Source organism: Felis catus, chromosome B1 (assembly GCF_018350175.1).
Source record: "Felis catus isolate Fca126 chromosome B1, F.catus_Fca126_mat1.0, whole genome shotgun sequence".
NCBI lineage: Eukaryota > Metazoa > Chordata > Mammalia > Carnivora > Felidae > Felis > Felis catus.
Genome location: NC_058371.1, coordinates 201,050,639 through 201,069,933, shown reverse-complemented (window position 1 = coordinate 201,069,933; position 19,295 = coordinate 201,050,639). Strand labels below are relative to the sequence as shown.

Here is a 19,295-nt window from a genome sequence, read left to right as displayed (position 1 = left end):
CCTAGGCCACACATTGACAGGGATCTTTTGCTTCTTAAGCTTCAGTCTGGCAACCTCACCAAACCAGGAACCGGATGTAGAACATCCGATGAATGCCAACAGCAGAGTAGCTAACAGCTTGCATCCCAGGCACTTGGAAGACTCAAAAAAAAACCTGCTCTAAGGGCCCCAGCCCTACAGTTTCCAAATCTCCAGGGCTGGGCGGGACCCAAGGGTCCGCAATTCCAGCAGGTTCCCAGGACAGATGCTGCTGGTCCAGGAGCTTCAGGTGAGAATCACTGGCTAAGACTCCCGTCAACACTAAGCACCATCTCCATCACTGCTCCGTGGTAGATGGCACTGCCCTCTGCCAACCAGTTACCCTGCGGGCAGGGGGGTGGGGGTGGGGGTATGATGCAGAGGTGGCCTCGTGAGTAGTACTACTGCTCACTGGTTTTTTTCCCTTCTGTCCACAGAGAAGTCCTGGGCTTAGCTAACGGAGCGCTTTCTGCCAGCATGCAATGTACTTTACAACTAAAGCCACATACAGTATATTTGAAATGTTTTATTTAATGCTGAAAAATTTACCCTGGGGGACAGGAGGGTGTAAAAAGAAAGGAAAAGGCACCGTAATTAAGTCCTTGGAAATGATGAGGGTCTTTTTTTCTCTTGTCTTTCAAAGAACTTCACTTTAATGTTAACTTCAAGCCCAAACATTCTGGAAGGTCAAGTCTCTTGGTAGCTATGGGGGCAGGAGAGGCAGGATGAGCTCCAGGAAGAATGGGGTGCTGGGGTCTGCGGTCACTCTGACTCTAAAGCAGGGTCTTAAGACATGAGAACCAACCCTGAGCAGCAGGAAGACAAATGACTCAAGTTCCAGAAGGAAGGTACCGTGTATATCCATGAATGAGGGCCCTGGGCAAAAGCCGAGGCGAGCGGTCCAAGACCGGGACCCAGAGGAGCAAGGCAGGGCCTCGCCCTCCAGACTCCTTCCTGCTCCGCCAGACCCTGCTGTGTGAGCAGCCCAGTCCAGCCGGCTGGTCTGCAGAGCGCCGGCCACCACCCGAAGATGCTTAAGCCAAGCTAGCACAGTCAAGGTCAGTTTCAGCGGAAAAAGGTAACTGCGACCGCGATGAAAATCCTGGAGAAAGTGTACTCCAGAACTCAGAGGCGTAAACCTTCTAAAACAAGTTCTTCCGAGTAAGACGCGTCGCAAGCATTAGAGCAGCAAGCAGCAGCCCCCTGAGCTGGCTCGATCCCGGCACCCATGCTAACCCTCCCGCACCCAAGCTCCCCCCTGGCCCTGGCCCCTTCCGCACACAAGGGAGCCTGCCCAGGGCTCCCGTGCCTGCCCAAAGTGAGCGGAAACGGGGCAAGGGGCGGTTTCCCGACTTGGGAACTACAAGCTGGAACCCCACGCTGCCGACAGTCAAGGAGAGGCTCATCTGGACCCTGTTCAACCCCAGAGTCTTCCTCTAAAGCTTATGTGGAAACTTCCCATGCTTCTCCGGCCTCACTTCCCACCTGCCCCACCCTGGCCCCCACCTAAAGTGCCGTGTGCTGGGGCTGTGCTGGGGTGTCCGCGTGGGTGGCCATACCCCCCCCCACCTCCAAGGGAGCCCCCAGCACCAGCCACAGGTCATGTCACAGGGTAAAGCTGGCAGCTGGCGGGCGGAAAGTCGCTCCTCTTACCCACAGCACGAGTTGCGTACCAAAGGGAAGACGCAAAAGGAAATTACCCAATCTCATAACCCCAGACTGAACATAAAGGCCAATCGTCACCTTAAGGTATCACCTTAGGACTACGTTAAAATAGACCTGTATCGGCGTCCCCCATGATCCGACGTAAAATCGTTACTATTGCTTCTTTCAGAGGACCACGAAAAGAATTTATAGCCTAAAAGAAAGGAACTCAATTTGCTTAAAAAAGAGCAACAACGGGTGGGGGGAAAAGCGTTTCCTTCCCCCACCCTCAGCCCCGGCCCTCCTGGCTCCCGGAGCCGCGCCCCGACTCTCCACGCTGCCGCTTCAGGAGGCGTCCCTGGAGATCCAACCGCTTTCCGTGAGGAAATTTAAAATCCTTTTCTTTAGCACTTTGTCCAAATAGCTAGGCAGGCGACTTTTGGAGGGGATCCCCTGTCGCTTCTGCAGGTGGTCTTTGATGATGATCGTCTTCACGGTCACGTAGCGCGCGGGGCTCAGGTTCAGGGAGCTGCAGAGCACCTTCTCGCGGTCGGACAGGAGCTCGAAGCCGGGCAGGTTCTCGATGGCCGCAAACTCGCCGTCCCTGCCGTCCTCCCGGCCCCGCCGGGCGCCCGCCGCGCTCTTGTTCTCCTTCCGCTTCTCACGCTTGTGCCGCGCCGCCTCGTACTCGGCCGACTCTTCCATCTTCGTGATGCCGTTGCGCCGGTAGCGCTGCAGCTCGCGGATCTTGGCCCGCAGCATCTTCTCCTTGTGCATGTTCTCGAACAGGTCGTCGAACTCCTTGCACGACATGAACTGGTAGAGCGGCCGCAGCTTCAGCCGCAGCTCCTTCTCCTCCTTGGTGATCTTGCGCTTGGCCGGCCGCTCCTTGTCCTTCTTGTCCTTGCCCAGGAAGGCGGGCACCAGGTTGTAGTCGCGGGCGATGTTCTTGCGCCGCTGCCTCTCCCTGAGCTTGCGCACGTACATGTCCACGTGCGCGCGCTTCAGCTCGATCTCCACGTCCTCGTCGTCGTAGTTGACCGAGAGCCCGCTGATGAGCGTCTCGGCGTCCTGGTCGTACTCGATCTCGTAGTCGTCGCGCAGCGGCATGTAGCCCAGCTGCTGCTGCTCGGCCACCGAGATGTCTAGGGGAGGCAAGGGGGTGGTGAGGCTGGGAGAGAGGGGCCCTCCGCTGGGGCACGTGTGGTCGGTCACCCGGTTGGGGATGGTGTCGGGGATGCAGGCTTTCCCCAGGTTTCCGTGGATGTACATGCTTACGTAATGCTCCATCACCTCCTGGGGGGTGCGGGAAGCTCCAACGTGAGCGGCCATATCTTCCTACAAGACAGAGGTCACAAGTTATTCCCAAAGTCGGAGTGTCGGGCTCGGGGCTTGCACGGTTCGCTGAACATTTTCACAAAGGTGTGCCTGGACCGCTTCCTGTCCACACCTCCCCCACCCCCAAAGGGCATCCGATGGCTCCTCCTTGTAAGCCGGGCCCACGGCAGGGATGTGGGCACTAGAAGGAGCCGTCAGGGACTATACGGGCAGGGATGACCCGGGCAGGCACAGCTTGCCGGGGATCACTGCTGGAGTCAGCTGCACGCTGACACCGGAACCCCCATCTCAGGTCCAGACTTTGCTCTCCTGGGTCCTTGCAAAGGACCAGCAGAGCCCACTGCAAACCCTGCACTCTCGGGGCCAGCGGACTGTCCCCCCTCTGTGAGCGGAACAGGACACGGGTGGGCAGTGGCCACAGAGCTCCTGAGGTGCCCTGCCTCTTCCCAGTGCGACCAGAGCTGCCCGCCCAGGGCTCCCGACCACAGGAGGGACCCTGGTTCCACGGCACTGCCCGCCTCCAGGGCCCCCGGGGGGTAGGGAGGTGGCAGCCCGTCCCTTTCCTAGGTGGCGGTGCAGAGGACCAGGTAAATGCCTTTCAAAGGGGTGGGGACCATCACTGATGACGGCGTCCACAGTTGGGTAGTTAAAATCCGCCCGGTGCTGCGAGCACTCACTCCCACAGAAGGTGACCCGTGAACACAGGGTTATTAACGAGAGGAAATTATACAGCTCCCCCAATCTTTTCCTTCTGCCAAGAGGCCTCTTCCTTAGTCAACCGCTAAAGCCACTTCACAAAGTAGCTGCCCGAAATGCGCACTCATTCACCGGCAGCCACTCGGCCCCTGCCTCCAGCCCCCACTCACCCTGCACTCTGCTCTCTCGGCTCTGGCGGCCGCCAGGGCCCCACATCAGCTGCTCTGCGCCCCAGTGACACTCACCCCTGCAAGACCGGGGTGGTCTCTGCACCCCCAAAGGCCAAACTGGAATCCAAGAAAGCAGCCAACCCACTGGGGCTGACTGGTGACAAATGGGGCGCTGTGGGAGGGCCACGCTCCCACCCCACATCCGGCCCGCACCTCAGGCACACGGGGCACTCTTCCCACTGGGTACCAAGTGCCCAGTGCAGGGCTCCACAGCCCGGGGACAGGGGCGATGCTGGGGCCTAATGGCAGAGGCCTCTTGCCAAGAAAGGGAAAATTAAAGCAAAACCAGATTCTGGTCTTAAGGAGATGGACTGTGCACATGATCAACTTCTCTAAAACATTATCATTTGCATCAAATCTGTTCATTATATTTCCCAGGAAGCATCTGGCTCCCCCCCCCAAAAAAACAAACCAAGTCACAATCATCCCCAGCATCTGCTGCCCCTGTGTGACCCATGCTGGTCACTTCCCATCTCTGGGCCTCGGGTTCTTACCAGTAAGGGAGATAGGGGTCAGCCCCTCGCCCCCACAGGTGCTGCGGGCACCGTGGACAGAGCACGGGCAGAGGCTTCCGGTGCAGGAGCCGGCTCTGCGAGAGTGAGGGGGTGGCCAGCACAGGCCGGTGGGTGTCCTTCTACCCTGGCCAGCCGTGCCGGAAGAACACCGTCCCCGACACCATCCCTTTCGGGAAGATCCGGAGGGCGGAAATGCCCACGTGTGCCCAGCCTGAGCCCCCAGTGGCCTGGCCGGGCAGCCCGAGGCATGGCCAAGCCTCGCCCGTCGGCTCCCCCACCCCTCACCGCAGTGGCCGCGGCCCCTACCAATTCAGAGTCGAGTGTCCGGGGAGCCTCCTGGGGGAGGGACTGGGGTGCCCCTTCACCGGAGGCTCGGAGGGGCCGGGCTGCAAATCCGGGCTCGCGGGGTTACGAAGTCGGGCCCAGGCCTCGGCTCCCTCCCTGGATGGGTGAGGAGACCTGTAGAGAGAGCGGCTGCGAGCGTGCAGAAGCCGAGCCGCCCTCCCAGAGAACGTCTGCTCACCCCGAACCTCGGCAATCTGCCTTTCAAAACCACTGGATGCTCAGAGCACCACATCCAGGATGAAATTTAAATCCTGAAAAACAGAAGGGTTCTGAGGAGTCACATCGAATCATATCTGACCAAACCAAGGTATTTTTATTTATTTGTTTAGAGGTTCTTCCGATCACCTTTGACACTCTGGGAACGAGAGCAGAGAACAGAAACCGCAGGGAAGCCTCGGAGCACTGGGTCGGAGCAGGGACACACGGGCCCGCCCTCGCCCAGCAACGGTCCCCTCACACACGCAAGGCAAGTGCAAACGCATCACGGGAGCGTGTGTACACGCTGCTACTTTTGTGCAAAGGAGTTGGAAGACAAGATGCTATTTGCTGGGGCTACATCAGGACACGACAGGACACTCGGCCACCCGGGGCAGCAGGGCTGAGCTGGGAAGGAGCCACTCCACCATACACCTGTTTACAACTTAACTGTTTTCAGCTGTATGAACACACTGTCCAATTTTAAATTGTAAGGAGCAATCCCCCAATGGGAGGAAGTGTCAGAAGAGTGACTCTGTCCCACTCTGCGCATGGCTGTGGGCCCAGGACCTGGCACCACAGCACAGCAGCCAAACCCGAATTACAGCTGAACAAAATACCAGCCAGCACTCCCCGAACGTGTCACAGTCACAAGAGACAGAGGAAGAACCATCCGGACTGGAGGAGACACGTCAGCGAGACATCACTGGGGGCTCCTGGGTGGGCCCCTGGCCGGTCCACGGTGACAGAACGGTTCTGCATCGATGCAAACGTCCTTCTTTCTGGAACTACACCGTACGCATGCAAGATGCTAACATTTTGGGAGGTTTATGGGACGGATGTATATGGGAACTTTGTGTACTATTTTTTCACTTCTCTGAATGAATCTAAAATAAAAGTTATTTAATTTAAAACATAAAGTTAAGGGGCACCTGGGTGGCTTGGTTAACGAAGCATCTAACTCTTGATCTCGGCTCAGGTCACGATCTCACGGTTCATGGGACCGAGCTCCGAGTCGGGCTCTGCGCTGACAGTGCAGGGTCTCCTTGGGATCCTTTCTCCCTCTCTGCCCCTCCCCCGCTGCACATGTGCTCTCTCTCAAAATAAATAACTTTTTTTTTTTAAAGTAAATTCTGCCTCCTAATTCCCTGTTAAAGAATTCTAAGATTTACATCCAAATGTTAAAAAAAGAAGACAGTACTTAAGAGAGGACTCTACCGTTATGTGAACAGCCCCCCCCCCCCCCCCCCCCCGCCACGGACAGATGCAGTGTTGCTCTACATTCACAGGCAGGTGACAACAGCAATGTCACGCTCTACAAACATGCACCCTCCTAGGGACACATGGATGCAGGCTGACCAGTGACCGCGGCTCGGAACACGAGGTGTCTCCTGCTTCACGCCCACAGCCTGGGCTCCCCACCTGGCCAGGCAGGTCAGCCAGCTGTGCCGACACTCCGGACATCTGGCCCCTCTTCGCGTGACAGAGGGGGATTCGGACTCTCACATGGACCCAGGTTATGAGTATTTACGAAACCACAAATTAGAGGGGCCAGCGTCTTGTCACCAGGGGCCCAGGACCCCCCTGACTGATCAACCTTATCCGTTGCCCAATGACAGCTAAAAGACCCGCCAGGAATGATGCTGGCCATCGGCTACCACTGGAAGAGAATCCCCCCCAGGGGCCGCTACCTTAGTTTAATGATCATTGACGAAGGCCCAGGAAAACACACAAAACCTGAATTTTCAAAGACTTTGAAATAGAGAGTAAGATGACAATGGAACAGTCTAAACGAGAGTGAAGACACAGCTTTGGCTCTAACAAGAATCCAGAGGACAGACAGGTTCCGTGGAGCTGAATTACAGTACGGAATATATTTTCAAAGAGGATTAAACATGGCAAGAGACACAGCACCCCACCTTCTCCTGGCATCCTGCCCGCCACCCCCTCAATGTTTAATCTTCATGTGTCAGCAGTCACGCAAGACCTGCCTCCCTCTCGTGAGGGACACAGTGTCCTGTCACCTCACTACGGCGCCACAGGTGACAGCAGCAGAGCGGCCAGGGCAGTTCTTTCCCTCACGTGTTCAAGACCAAAGTTTCTGCTTAATATAGATGACGGACAGATGGACAGGCAGACACGCAGGTGGATGGGCAGGCAGAAGCAACAAAGGGGGTTTGGGGGAACAGATCTGGACAGGCAAGTTCAACTCAATGAAACCACATAAATGTACCCTGCAGCTGGTGTTCTCCAACACAAGGAGCATGTGGGTCAGCACCCCACAGTCTATAGTAACACAATCCCAGTTTGGTTTCTTTATGTTAACTAAAAACAAAGACACCACTTTTGGAGAAAGATAAGGAGAGAGAGGTCCACTACTTCCTTAAAGTCCTTTGAAAAATCAAGGAAAACACGCCTCCAGGACACTGACCGGGGCTCTGAAGTCTACTCTCCAAGGTCACTGGACTCCCACTAGGACGCCTCCCCTCCAGGACAGGAAGTAAGCACCCCAGTGAGTCATGACTCCACTGGGTTCTCTGGGCGGTCTGGTCTCCTTCCGGCCCTTTCATGGCTCACTGGAGCTAGCCTCCAGCACCTGAGCAGGGACAGGAAGGAGAGAACAGTCCAGAGAAACCGTGGGCGATGTGTGTGGGCCGGCTCCCGCCAGCGGAGCCGCTCAGGGTCTCTCTCCTCTGTTCTGTGGCCTGCACACACCTGCAGCCGCCCAAACACTGCCTCAGCTAGGCCTGTCTGCCAGGCACATCCCCCAGACAGAAGCAAACCCAGCGGGGTCACTCCTGCCTGACAAACCTTTAGAGGCTCCTATCAGCCTCCTATCGGCGAGTCCACTGCCTCTCAGACTGCACTGGCCCGTGATCAAGGGGAAAATTTTTAAAAATTTTTTTAATGTTTATTTATTTATTTTTGAGAGAGAGAGACAGAGCATGAGCAGGGGAAGAGCAGAGAGAGAGGGAGACACAGAATCAGAAGCAGGCTCCAAGCTCCGAGCTGCCAGCACAGAGCCCGAAGGGGAAAATTTTAAAACACAGGGACAAGGGGTGCTTGGGTGGCTCAGTCAGTTAAGTGATTTTGGTTCAGGTCGTGATCTCACAGTCGTGAGATGGAGCCCCATGTGGGGCTCTGTGCTGGGCATGAGCCTGCTTGGGATTCTCTCTCTCCCTCTCTCTCTGCCCCTCCCCCACTTGTGTCCTCTCTCTCAAAATAATAAACTTTAAAATAAATAAAATTAATAAAATTAAAGGGGTGCCTGGGTGGCTCAGTCGGTTAAGCGTCTGACTTCGGCTCAGGTCATGATCTTGCTGGTTCATGGGTTCAAGCCCTGCGTCGGGTTCTGCGCAGACAGCTCGGAGCCTGGAGCCAGCTTCGGATTCTGGGTCTCCCTCTCTCTCTGCCCCTCCCCCACTCACACTCTGTCTCTTAAAAATAAACATTAAAAAAATATTTTTAGGTAATAAAATTAAATAAAACAGAGAGATGATGTAAGAGTCTCCCATAAAGCTAAACGTTTCCACTTAAAGGACAGCCCTTCATTGCCAGATTACGTTGTTCTTATTGGGCAGTACTAAGATAATCTTTTTTTTTGCAAAATGGTAACAGATTATTAATTGGACCTTTTCCTTTCTTAAATATCCTCACCCGGCAAACTTGAAGTTAGCAACTCAGCCTTCGGAACTTTTTTTTCTTTCAACATAACTAGTCCACCAAGTCTGGGGGTCTGGGCAGCACGAATCTGTCAGGTCGGCCGGAAGACGCATGTGCTTCCAAAGGGCCTCTCAGATCCGCGCTCGCCCCAGTCAGACCCCACAGGCCACAGGTGCCCCGGAACCCCTGCTGGGAAAGCCCTTTCTCGGTGCCGCCAGGCGTGGCTTCCAGTACTGGCTCCACCCTCACTGACTGAGCACTTGGACAAATGACTTAAGCTCCCAGTGCCTCCGTTTCCTCATCTGAATTAGGGAAGCACCACCACCACCTGCGTCGTGCTGCTGGGGGGAGCAGGGGACGCACGGCCCTAGCCGGGGCTGGCTGTTGTCGCTCACGCAGCTTGTTCTCGCCCCACACCCAGGTCCCCTCCTCCAGGGAGCCCGCGGTAACCCCCCGAGCTAGGTGTGGGTTCTGGCTGGGCCGCTCGTGGATTGTGATCCTCACCCTCCCAACTTCTGCTTCCTCATCTGTCGTCCCTCCTCTCACAGGGTTTTGTTAGGATAAAGTAAACCATCGTCACAATGAACAGGTGTGTGCGTCTGCACGGGTCACCTGGATGCATCCCCCGTCAGCCCCGCTGCACAGACGAGCAGCTCAAACCTCGGCCGCAGCTCCCCCCGGGGCTTCCGGAGCTGGCAGTCTCGCTCCAGAGCACACGTCCCTGTCACCACTGTCATCTGGGGCATCTGGCGGGGCAATGACACGGTGCGCACCACCGGGAGAGCTGTGCAGTCAAATGCCTCCCGATCCTTTAAAAAGGCAGAGCGGGGCCAGACCGCGGGGCTTCCGCGCTCCTAGAACGACACCGTCTCCAGCTCAGCGCCCCCCCCCCCCCCGCAATGTCTGGGGTACGTGCCCTCTTCGTGTACAGGCCGGCTCTGCTACCTGTAGCTTCCCAGAGCACCTCCCCGGGCAGGAGCCCTGCTACCCGCCCCCCCCTCCCCCCCCCGCCCTCAGGGCACACCCCTCCTCGACCAGCAGCACCTGCCCTGGAGGCACCAGGCAGAGGCCAGGGCTGGCTTGCCTCCCCAAGTGCTCGGGAGGCAGACTCAGAGGCGGAGCTTCCTTCTTCTTCAAGGCAAGAAGCTTCAAAGAGACAGAAGCAGCCAGAAGGCCCAGCACACGAACCCACGAGGCCCTGGACCGCCCTGCAAGCAGAGACCCCAGGAGCAGCTGGGGACAGCAGAAGGGAGAAGAGGCCTGCACAGGGCCAGCGAAGAACAGAGAGCCGAGGGATGTCTGTGTCCTAACGGGCAAGGAGGGACCGCTCTGGCTCCGGCCCCGAGGAAAAGGGGGGACGAGACCCAGAGCCCCGTGGCCGGCCTCCCGCCCTCCTGCCTGGCAGCTCGCTCAGCCAAGTCTGTGAGCCCAGCACAGCGGGACACGGTCCCTCCCGAGCTGTGGGATGTGCGCCCGCCGGGCCCAGTGTCGCCTGACCGGTCACCGGCCTAACACCCGGGCCTCGTCTCCCAGCTGCATCCCGCCGGGTCCGGCCTCCAGTCACCCGCAGAGGATAGAGAAGAGCCACTCGCCTCTCAGGGGCTGGGAGGACAGGGCACCCGCTGCTCGGCCACCAAGCCCGGCCGTCCCCGTGCAGCCCCCGCCTCCCCCGCAGACACACTGGTGGTCGGTGCCACCTCCCACATCAGAGGCCGACGACTAACACCGGCTTGTCGTCGGTCCTTACAGGTCACCAGCTGTTCCAGGGACCCCATTTCCCTTGGCCCCTGAATCCGCTTACGTGGGAACGTTCTGCAATCCTCGGTTCCAGGTTCCCCAGCCTCCTCTCTTAAATTCAGAGAACTCACACAGCTGTGACTGGCCCTCGAGGGGACGAGAAACTTTCGGGTCACGTACACCTGTGAGAGCCTCACCAAGTGTGTCACAGCACGACGGGGCCTCCAAACAGGAAACAGGTGACCCAGTCATTCCACCGCGAGGCGTTTACCTGAAAGAAGGGCGGGCGCGGACTCCGACACGTGTGCAACCCGTGCCCACCGCGGCCAACTCCCGACAGCACAGGTGGGAGCAGCCCGGGCATCCGCGCCGGACGGACGGTCGGATGGACAGTGGGATGGACGCACAGCAGAATGTTACTCGGCCTTAAACAGGAAGGACTTTGAGACACGCTACGTGAATGAACCTTGAGGGTGTTAACCTAAGTGAAATAAACTGGTCACAAAAAGCCAAATGGTGGGGAATTCCTCTTATGTGAGGTCCCAAGAGGAGCCAAATTCCCAGATGGAAGGCAGGAGGTGGGCGCCCGGGGCTGGGGGCGGGGCAAGCAGGGCGCTGTTGTGTAAACAGGTACAGTTTCTGCTGGGACGATGAGAAAGTTCTGGAGGTGGTTGGTGGGGATGGCTGTCCGACAGTGTGAACGTAACTAATGTCACTGAATCGGACACTTAAAAATGGCTAAAACAGAGGCGCCTGGTGGCTCAGTTAAGTGTCCGACTTCATCTCAGGTCAGGATCTCGCGGTTCGTGAGTTCACGGCCCCGCGTCAGGCTCCGTGCTGACAGCTCAGAGCCTGGAGCCTGCTTCGGATTCTGTGTCTCCCTCTGTCTCTCTTTCCCTCCCTGGCTTGCACTCTGTCTCTCTCTGTTCTCAAAAATGAATACATGTTAAAAAAAAAATTTTTTTTAATGGCTAAAACAGAGGCGCCTGGTGGGCTCCGTCGGTACAGCGTGTGACTCCGGATCCCGGGGTCGTGAGCACAAGCCCCACACTGGGTGTAGAGCTTACTTTAAAAAAATGGTTGGGGCGCCGGGGTGGCTCAGTCGGTTAAGCATCCGACTTCGGCTCAGGTCATGATCTCGCGGTCCGTGGGTTCGAGCCCCGCGTCGGGCTCTGTGCTGACAGCTCGGAGCCTGGAGCCTGTTTCAGATTCTGTGTCTCCCTCTTTCTCTGACCCTCCCCTGTTCATGCTCTCTCTCTGTCTCAAAAATAAATAAATGCTAAAAAAAATTTTTTTTAAATGGTTAAAATGATAAATGTTATTTGTATTTTACCACAACAAAAAAAAGGGGGGTCTTACTCTCTCTACATCAAAGGTTCTTAAGGGTAGGGTCCCCGAACCAGCCCCAGCACCACCAGCATCGCCCATGAAGTTGGTAGAAATGTGAATTCTCACACCAGACCCCAAGGCCCCAGACCTATGACTCTAAACCCAGAACCAAGGCAGGAGGGGGCAAGGTTTGTTTTAACACGCGTCCCCCCACCCCCACCCCTGCCCAGGGTGTTCTGAGTCACACTGCAGTTTGAAAACCACTGCCCTGCATAAATCTCTTACTTCTGGCTGGCTTCTCCAGCTGGGCTCTTCCCTCCCCCTCCCTGTCCTTGATGGCAATTAAGAACCCCACTGTCAGGATGCTCCTGGGATGGGCCTACCCGTTCTAACCAACACGCAGAAGGGCCTTCCGCCTTGGTGAGAAGGTGAACATTCCCACGGTTCCCAAACATGGCTGCGTGGACCGCATCCAAACCCCATGGGGGTCTTTCTATAAACACGTATTTCCAGACCCTTACGGATGCCAATTCAGGAGGTCTGGGGGGGGGGGGGGGGGGAGCTGGGAATCTGGGACTCCTCAGGGAACTCTGCATGCACTCAGGAAACCAGAGACAGATGGTTCTGGGCATGGAGTCAGAGGACCTGGGTCAAATTCCGGCTCTGCCACGTTCCTTCACCCACAGCGGTTTCCAGCAAGATCTGTATCTCTCAGCTCTGAACATGAGCAGCACCCACCACAAAACCGGCTGCTTCCAGGCTCTCGACACCCTTGTGATGTGACTCTGGCTCACTGTCCACCTGTCAGCCCTTCCCTGGTGTCATATTCACAGGCATCTCCCCACCCTCCTCAAAGACACGGGCACACAGTGTCAGAGCGCAGCTACACAGTTCGTCCGCAAACCCTCCCGGGCTCACCGTGAACGTCCCTCAGCCACACTGTCCCTGTGAGTCTGCGCTTCAGCCCTCGGGCAAATGGGAACAAACAGCGCCTGACTTCACCCCCCTCCCCCCCCGCCAGGAATCCCACACAGAGCAATGCCATCTGGAGGTAACAGGTCACATGTGACATCTGAAAAATTAGAGCGAACAGGCTCACCTTCCTCTACGTCACTGCCAGGGATTCGTGTGCCGCCTCTCTCCACACGGCACCCCAGCCGTGAACCCTGCACTCCCCTGGTCCCCTGGCCATCTCCCCGCTGCCCGTCCCATACACTGACCTCCCACTGAACCAGGTCAAGACTCTGCCTCTCTGAAAAGCCCTTCCAGGCCGGCCACACCTTTAGCTGCACCAGTAAGCTCCCAGCCTCTGACCCACAGTATTTAATGCTCTTACACGAGAGGTTAAGGCCCACACTTCGGAATCAGCCAGGCCCGCACCCGAGCCCTGACTCTACGGGTGACAAAAGCCAAAGCATCCTGGACAAGTATTTTAAATTCTTCAAGTCGCTGTTCCTCGCCTGTAAACTAAAAACCCACTCCCGGAGCTGTTGTGAAAAGCACGTGACGGGGTACGCATGCCAAGAGCCTCACTCAGAACGGGCACGTGCTCAATACGGCACACGTGGGACGCATCGCTCATGTGCACGTACCTGGACGTGTGCTCGGAAGGAAACCCCACGACGCGGAACTGCAGAAGAGCCTCAGATGAAGCACAATCAAGTCTAGCGGTCGAGCAGGTGGCCCGAGAGAGCACAGCTAGAGAGACACGAGAGCCCGCAGGCTGGCAGCACTCCAGGCGTGGTCAGCAGGCAGAACCTCTGGCCTCCCCCTGAACCCACCGCGGGTTCGGCAGGGAGAAGCGCCCTCGGCACCCAGGCCCGAGCCCCTCCTCCTCCGGCTTTGTCTCTTCTAAGAGCTGAGACTGCGGGCTGCTTTGAGGAGGAATCCACAGTCCAACAAGCTCCCCAGGTGATTCCTGTGCACGTTCGTTTCCAGAGTAGTGCTTTGGAGAGGGCCCCCTTCCAGCCCCACGCTCCCCCCAAAATACTACAGACAGCTTAGTCCTCATGTGTTCCCCCACGGTGCTGCAGGGAAGGCAGCGTGGACCAGGGAGCAGGGCAGCTGGGAGTACTGACTCTGACGTGTAGCTATTCAGTTCCAAACGCGCTGCCCAGGGCTGCTGGGAAGATTTCACGGGAAACAAACTGCTCAGCACACTGCCTGGCACTCAGCAAAGCGCTGGGGCCACCTTAGCTATTTTTGGCAACGACTGCAGAGAGAAGTGCGGTGAGGACGGAGAGGGAAGCCTCTCCGAGGCTCTGATGTGGAAACAGAAAGGCCAGTGACGAGCCGTGATCGGGAGGAAGAGCACTCTAAGCAGAAGAGGGAAAAAGTGATCAAAGGGGTAGCAGCTGAGGTCTCCGGAGGCCATGAGATTTACTCTAGGTAGACCTGGAAGCCGCCGAACGCCGATGTGTTGGGACATGTCCGCAAAGATCACTCTGATCATGGTGCACAGAATGGGCTGGAGGGCACAAGACTGAAGCAGGAAGACCAGCTAAGGAGGCCCCAGAGGTGGTCAAGGCAAGAGAGAAACACCAGCCTGGACTAAGGTTGTGAGCAGTGGTTAGGTTCTGGAAACACGCTGGAGATACAGCTGCTGCCCAACTGGGCCTGGAAGAAGGACCCGAGGACAGAGGGCTCTGAGTCTGCGGTCTGCGAAACTCAGTGAGGTGGGGGCAGGTCTGGGTCACGTAGGGTCAAGACGTCAGAGCGATGAGCAGGGAGGACGCCCGGTAACGGCGCACCATCGAAGGCTGGAACTTAGGGAAGAGGCCCTGGCTCAAACGACTGAAGGCCGCTTGAAGCCAGAGACGAGGCCTTTCTTTCCTGCAGAGTCCTTCAGCACAGCGCAGTGCGCTCAGAGCAGACGCTCAATGCACATCAACGCATTTCAAGACAAAATGAGGCTTTCAGAGGATGGCCATCGCCATGCTGGCGCTTAGGTGAGGATTCGTGGAGCGGTGCGTGTCTGGGAGTTGAGAGAAGAGGAAGGATTCCCAGGCTGCAGAACGGGTATTAGTCCCCGGAGGCTGGCTCACTTCATGGAAAGGAAAGCAGGCCAGGTTTGGGAATGAGGGGAGAAGTGCGGAAAAGTCTTCCACAGGGAGCCCAGGAGGAGGGGAGTATTGCCAGAGAAGCAGCAGCAAGATGAAATACCGGTTCGGGGAAGGAAGGGGGGCCTCGTGTGGAAGGGTCTGGAAAGATTAAGGAGCTGGGGTCGTGGCTCCTCTCCCTACTTCTCACCGCGCCTGCAGGTGGACGCGGATGAAAGCTGCCCGGCCCCAAGGGGGAGAGCTCCTCAGAGACTGTCCAGAGAAGAGCAGCCCCTCTCCCCCCACCCCGCAGGGGCCTAGCACACTACCCCGCTGGCCTACACGAGCCCCGATCTCGCCTTGGCCTCTCAGCTCGGCCTCCACACCCCACTCCCGGCCCAAGCTCCTTTGTTCGGAACTCACCCAGCACTCGTCCTAGGGTGTCCCGGGCCTGGTGGGGACCCGGGGAGCCACGAGTCCCTGCCGGGGGACACAGGGCACACGCCCCGACAACCGCACAAAGCCAGCGGGGCCGTGTACAAAGCAAGTGCACGGACGCCTGAGAAGGCGGAGGGCGGGCGTGAAGCCTGTCTGGCCTCCTCCTCCTCCTCCTCCACCACCACCACCACCACCACCACCACCGTTCCCTGGGGCAGAACCGAGTCCTTCGCCAGTCCGCGCTCCTACTGCTCTGTCAAGTCCGCCGACCTGTCCCCGTCCGGCAACTCGACTCGGGTCAGGCGCGGGTCTTGCCCACAGTGTCTGGCTTCGGCCAACACCTATGGAAGTCCGCCTGAGGTCAGGAAAGCCACGGTCCGAACCCCCACCTTGCTACTTCCTGGCTGTGTGCCCTTGGGCAGGTTGCTGCACCTCTCTGCGCCCGCCTCCCCGCCGGCGCGGGCACGGAGCGAGCAGGTGCGCGTCGTGCCGGCCGCTCACCCAGTTTCCGAAGCCGAACTGCTCGATGGCATCCAGCAGCAGCTGCTCCTCGCGGCTGGTCCAGCCGCCCTCGGCCTCGGGCCCCCACAGCGTGAAGCGCCCGCCGTCCACCAGCTGATAGCCGTGGTAGCGGCGGTGGTGGCCGATCTCGGCGCCGGCGGAGAAGCACTCGGGGCACAGCTCGATGTCCTGGCACTCGGTGCAGCGGAAGCGCAGCGGGCTCACCTCGGCCAGGCAGTACACGCAGTACTTCTTACCGAGCTCCGCCATCTTCCCCCGCCCGCCGCCCGCCGCCGTCAGCGCGCCGCCGCCCGCGCCCGCCGCCGCGCTCGAGCAACCGCCGCCCGCGCCCGCCGCCACCGCGCCGCCCCGCCCAGGCGCCGCCGGAGCCGGCCAGCCGGGCCGCGTCCCGCCTCAGCACGCAGGCGCCCTCGCGCCCGGCCCGGCCGCCGCCGCCGCCGCCGCCTCCGCCGCCGCCGCCGGCTGCACCGCGCAGGCGCCCCGCGCGCGCCACCTCGCGGGGGCCCGGCACGCCGCGCTGCGCCTGCGCGCCGCTCGCGCCGGCCGCCCGCTCCCCGCGGTGCCTCCAGGCCGCCCCGCCCCAGGCCCGGCGCCGGGAAATGGGCGGGAAGGCCGCGCGGCGCGAGCCTGCACCCCCTTCCAATCGAGGCCGCCCGTCGTCCGTCCGCGGCCTCCCATTGGCTCGCTGTCTCCGGAGGCGGGGAGAGGGGGGCCGGGCATCTGCCTTACTCTTGGCCAATCGCCGGGCCCACCGCGCGCGCCCCTGGTTGCCCCTGGAAACCCAACAGCCGGCGTCCGGGATCGGTAGTGCCTGCGGAGCTGGGGAAGGATGGACGGCCTCTCCGAGCACCCTGGGGACCCCGAGGCGGAAGACGGAGATGTGGCGAGCCTGTCCTCGAAGCTGTCCGGGGTCAAGGCCATCTCAGGCCTCCAGTCCCCGGCCGAACCGCCGGAGCCGGAGTCGCAACCGGAGCAGGGGACCGTAGAGGCTTCGGCAGGAGGCGCCGCCGAGGATGAGCCCGCCGAGCCCCGGGAAGGGCCGGCGGCCACGGAGGCTGGGGGCGAGGCGGAGCCCGGAGGGCCGGAGTGGCCGGCCGAGCTCGAGCCCCAGCCGGAACCCGAGCCCCCGGAGCCGGCTGAGGCCGGGCCTGAGGAGACAGCCCAGCCGGGGCCTGAAGACGGGCTCGCGGAACCGGAGGAGCAGGCGGAGGCAGAGACGGAGGAGGAGGGGGACAGGGAGGTGGACGAGGAGGAGGAGGAGGAGGAGGAGAAGGAAAGAGAGAAGGTGGCGGCAGCGGCGGTCCAGCGCAGGAGGAAGGAAGCCCCGTCTCAGGTCTCTCTGCCTCTGTCCACCACCGGCCGGGAAGAGGCTGTGTCAGCTCGGGAGGCCGAGGGGGAGGAGAGGCAGGGGGCGGAGAGCGAGGAAATGGAGGAGCTGGGCCTGCTAAGAAGCCCGCGGAGAAGCCAGGTAAAGCTGAAAGATGAGGAGGAGAGCCTCGACGATGAGGACGGTGAATGGACCGAAGAGGTGCAGAGGCTGCAGGAGCAGCAGCTGCGCGCTGAGCTCCTGCAACAGTACCAGTCGCTGGTGGCGGAGCGCGGCCACTACCAGCGCTACAACATTTACCTGCAGCACAAGATCTCCGAGGCGCTGCGCAAGAAGAAGGGCCCGGATGCAGCCCAGGTGCCCGACAAGGGCGCGGAGCCCGAGGCCCCGGGGAAAGAGCAAGCGTACCTGCGCTATCTGGCCATGCTGGAGGAGCTGAGGAAGCAGCGGGCGGACGACCTGGACTGGTATCACCAGGAGCTGGAGCAGCTGAAGCGGGAGGGCACGGAGGAGCGCGCCAGGGTGGAGAAGGAATGGCGAGCCTTCCAGGCGCTCAAGAAGCAGGTGACGGTGCAGGCCATGGGCGGCTCCTGGATGAGGGGCGGTCGCCAGGCCGCCCTGCGGCAGGTGGGGCAGATCCAGGCGCTGGAGGACAAGAAGGAGAAGGAGATGAGCGCCGTGAGGCTAGAGAACGTGCAGCTGAAACAGAGCTTGGCGCATCTCGAGACCCGGATGAGGGCCCAGGAGGACCTGACGGAGGGTCTGCTCCTCATCGATTTCGAACAGCTCAAGATTGAGAACCAGACGTTCAATGAAAAAGTCGAGGAGCGAAATGAGGAACTTTTAAAACTGCGCAACAAGGTGACCCGCAACGTGCAAATCGTGACCCACGTGAAGGAAAAGCTACACTTCGTGGATTTGCAAAACGCATGCAAGAAGTCACAGCTTTTGGAGATTGAGGCTCAGGTAGCCCTAAGGAGGGACATCTTGACCAAGACTAAGAAGGCCCGGGACGGCCTGAGGATTGACAACATCAAGTTGAACCAGAAGTGTGGGCTTCTGGGCAAGGAGCCACTCCTTTGCGACCTGGAAGAGAAAGTGGACAAGGCAAAACTGCTCAGGCAGCGTCTGGAATCCCTGAAGCGCCATCACGCCAGGCTCATTATGTCCTGCAGAGGCGTGAAGCAGAAGATGCGGGAAGCCAAAGCCTTTCTCCCATCTTAACACACACGATGATGGGAAGGGCCGGCAGAGCGCCTTCCATCGCAGCGACTCTCCTCCCTCGTGAAACCCGATTCTCCGCTCGTGGCCATCTTTAAAAGGCCTACAATATTGGGAATGGGGCTGTATTTTGTATCGACCTCATCATTTTTCAGCTTCCAAGTCCGCCCTGAGAGCAAAATTGGGTTAACGGTCGGTTTTACATGGCGTTAACTAAAATAGGCCCAGGGAAACACACACCAGGGATGGCTCGGTGTCCCGAACGTCTCACAAGAAGCTGTCTTTTAAAAAGCCTTTCCTTACCTGAGAAATTCCATAATTTCAACGCCCCAATCCCGAGAAAAATGGTTCCTCCTCCGCGTGTGGGAGGGTCTGACAAATAGGCAGGGGACCAAGAAATTTCCTGTGCACGCCAATTATTAAATCCCCTTCGAATTTTTAAAATATGTAGTCCTGAACATTTAAAATGTGTAGTACATTCCCAATTCAAAGCTCCCTGATTACTTTAGATGAATCTAAAACTGTGGTGTGTGTAGGCAGCACTAGCGACTGGGTAACAAACAAGACGCAGGAAACAGGAGAAATGATACATAGGAAAAGGAGCTGTGGTTTTGTCCTCTTGCCTTTTGCCATGAGAGGGGGCTCAGTCTGCTTGACCGTTCACGTTTGTTTCTGGCTCAATGACGGTCTTCAATTCTAATGAAATGTTTTCTTGGATCCTCTAAAGAAACACATTTGTCTATACAAAAACATGCACTTTTATTTTCCAGTGAAGACAAAACGATGATTGTATTGCGTTTGGCCAGGTGCACAATACAGGGAATAGTGACTACCAACTGTCCATGAGCCTTTTGTTTCCAGCAAGATAGTTGTGGATCTTGGGCCCTCACTATGCACATGATTTCACTCTGTTTCCACTCTTGAAATGTCTATCATTCCTTGTGTTAATGTAAGAAATGCCTGATAGGTCTGCCTCTTTAATCCGGAATCAGTGATTAACATTTGCACTTTCCTCTGATGCTTCTGGAGCTGGGGGTTT

The 19,295-nt window shown here is 58.4% G+C and overlaps 2 protein-coding genes across 2 annotated transcripts; one reads left to right on the top strand and one right to left on the bottom strand.

Moving 5' to 3' along the window:
* Positions 1 to 529: 529 nt before the first annotated feature.
* TADA2B (transcriptional adaptor 2B) lies at positions 530 to 16,021 on the bottom strand. The gene is made up of 2 exons (XM_023253340.2): positions 15,688 to 16,021; positions 530 to 3,000 (listed from the first exon to the last, which is right to left on the bottom strand). The coding sequence occupies exons 1-2, from the start codon at positions 15,955 to 15,957 to the stop codon at positions 2,008 to 2,010; spliced, it is 1,263 nt and encodes a 420-aa protein (XP_023109108.1). The 5' UTR covers positions 15,958 to 16,021; the 3' UTR covers positions 530 to 2,007.
* A 314-nt stretch (positions 16,022 to 16,335) lies between these two features.
* Positions 16,336 to 19,089, top strand: CCDC96 (coiled-coil domain containing 96). Its single transcript, XM_023253339.2, has one exon. It carries the CDS (start codon positions 16,538 to 16,540, stop codon positions 18,257 to 18,259), a length of 1,722 nt encoding a protein of 573 aa, XP_023109107.2. The 5' UTR covers positions 16,336 to 16,537; the 3' UTR covers positions 18,260 to 19,089.
* Positions 19,090 to 19,295: the final 206 nt, after the last annotated feature.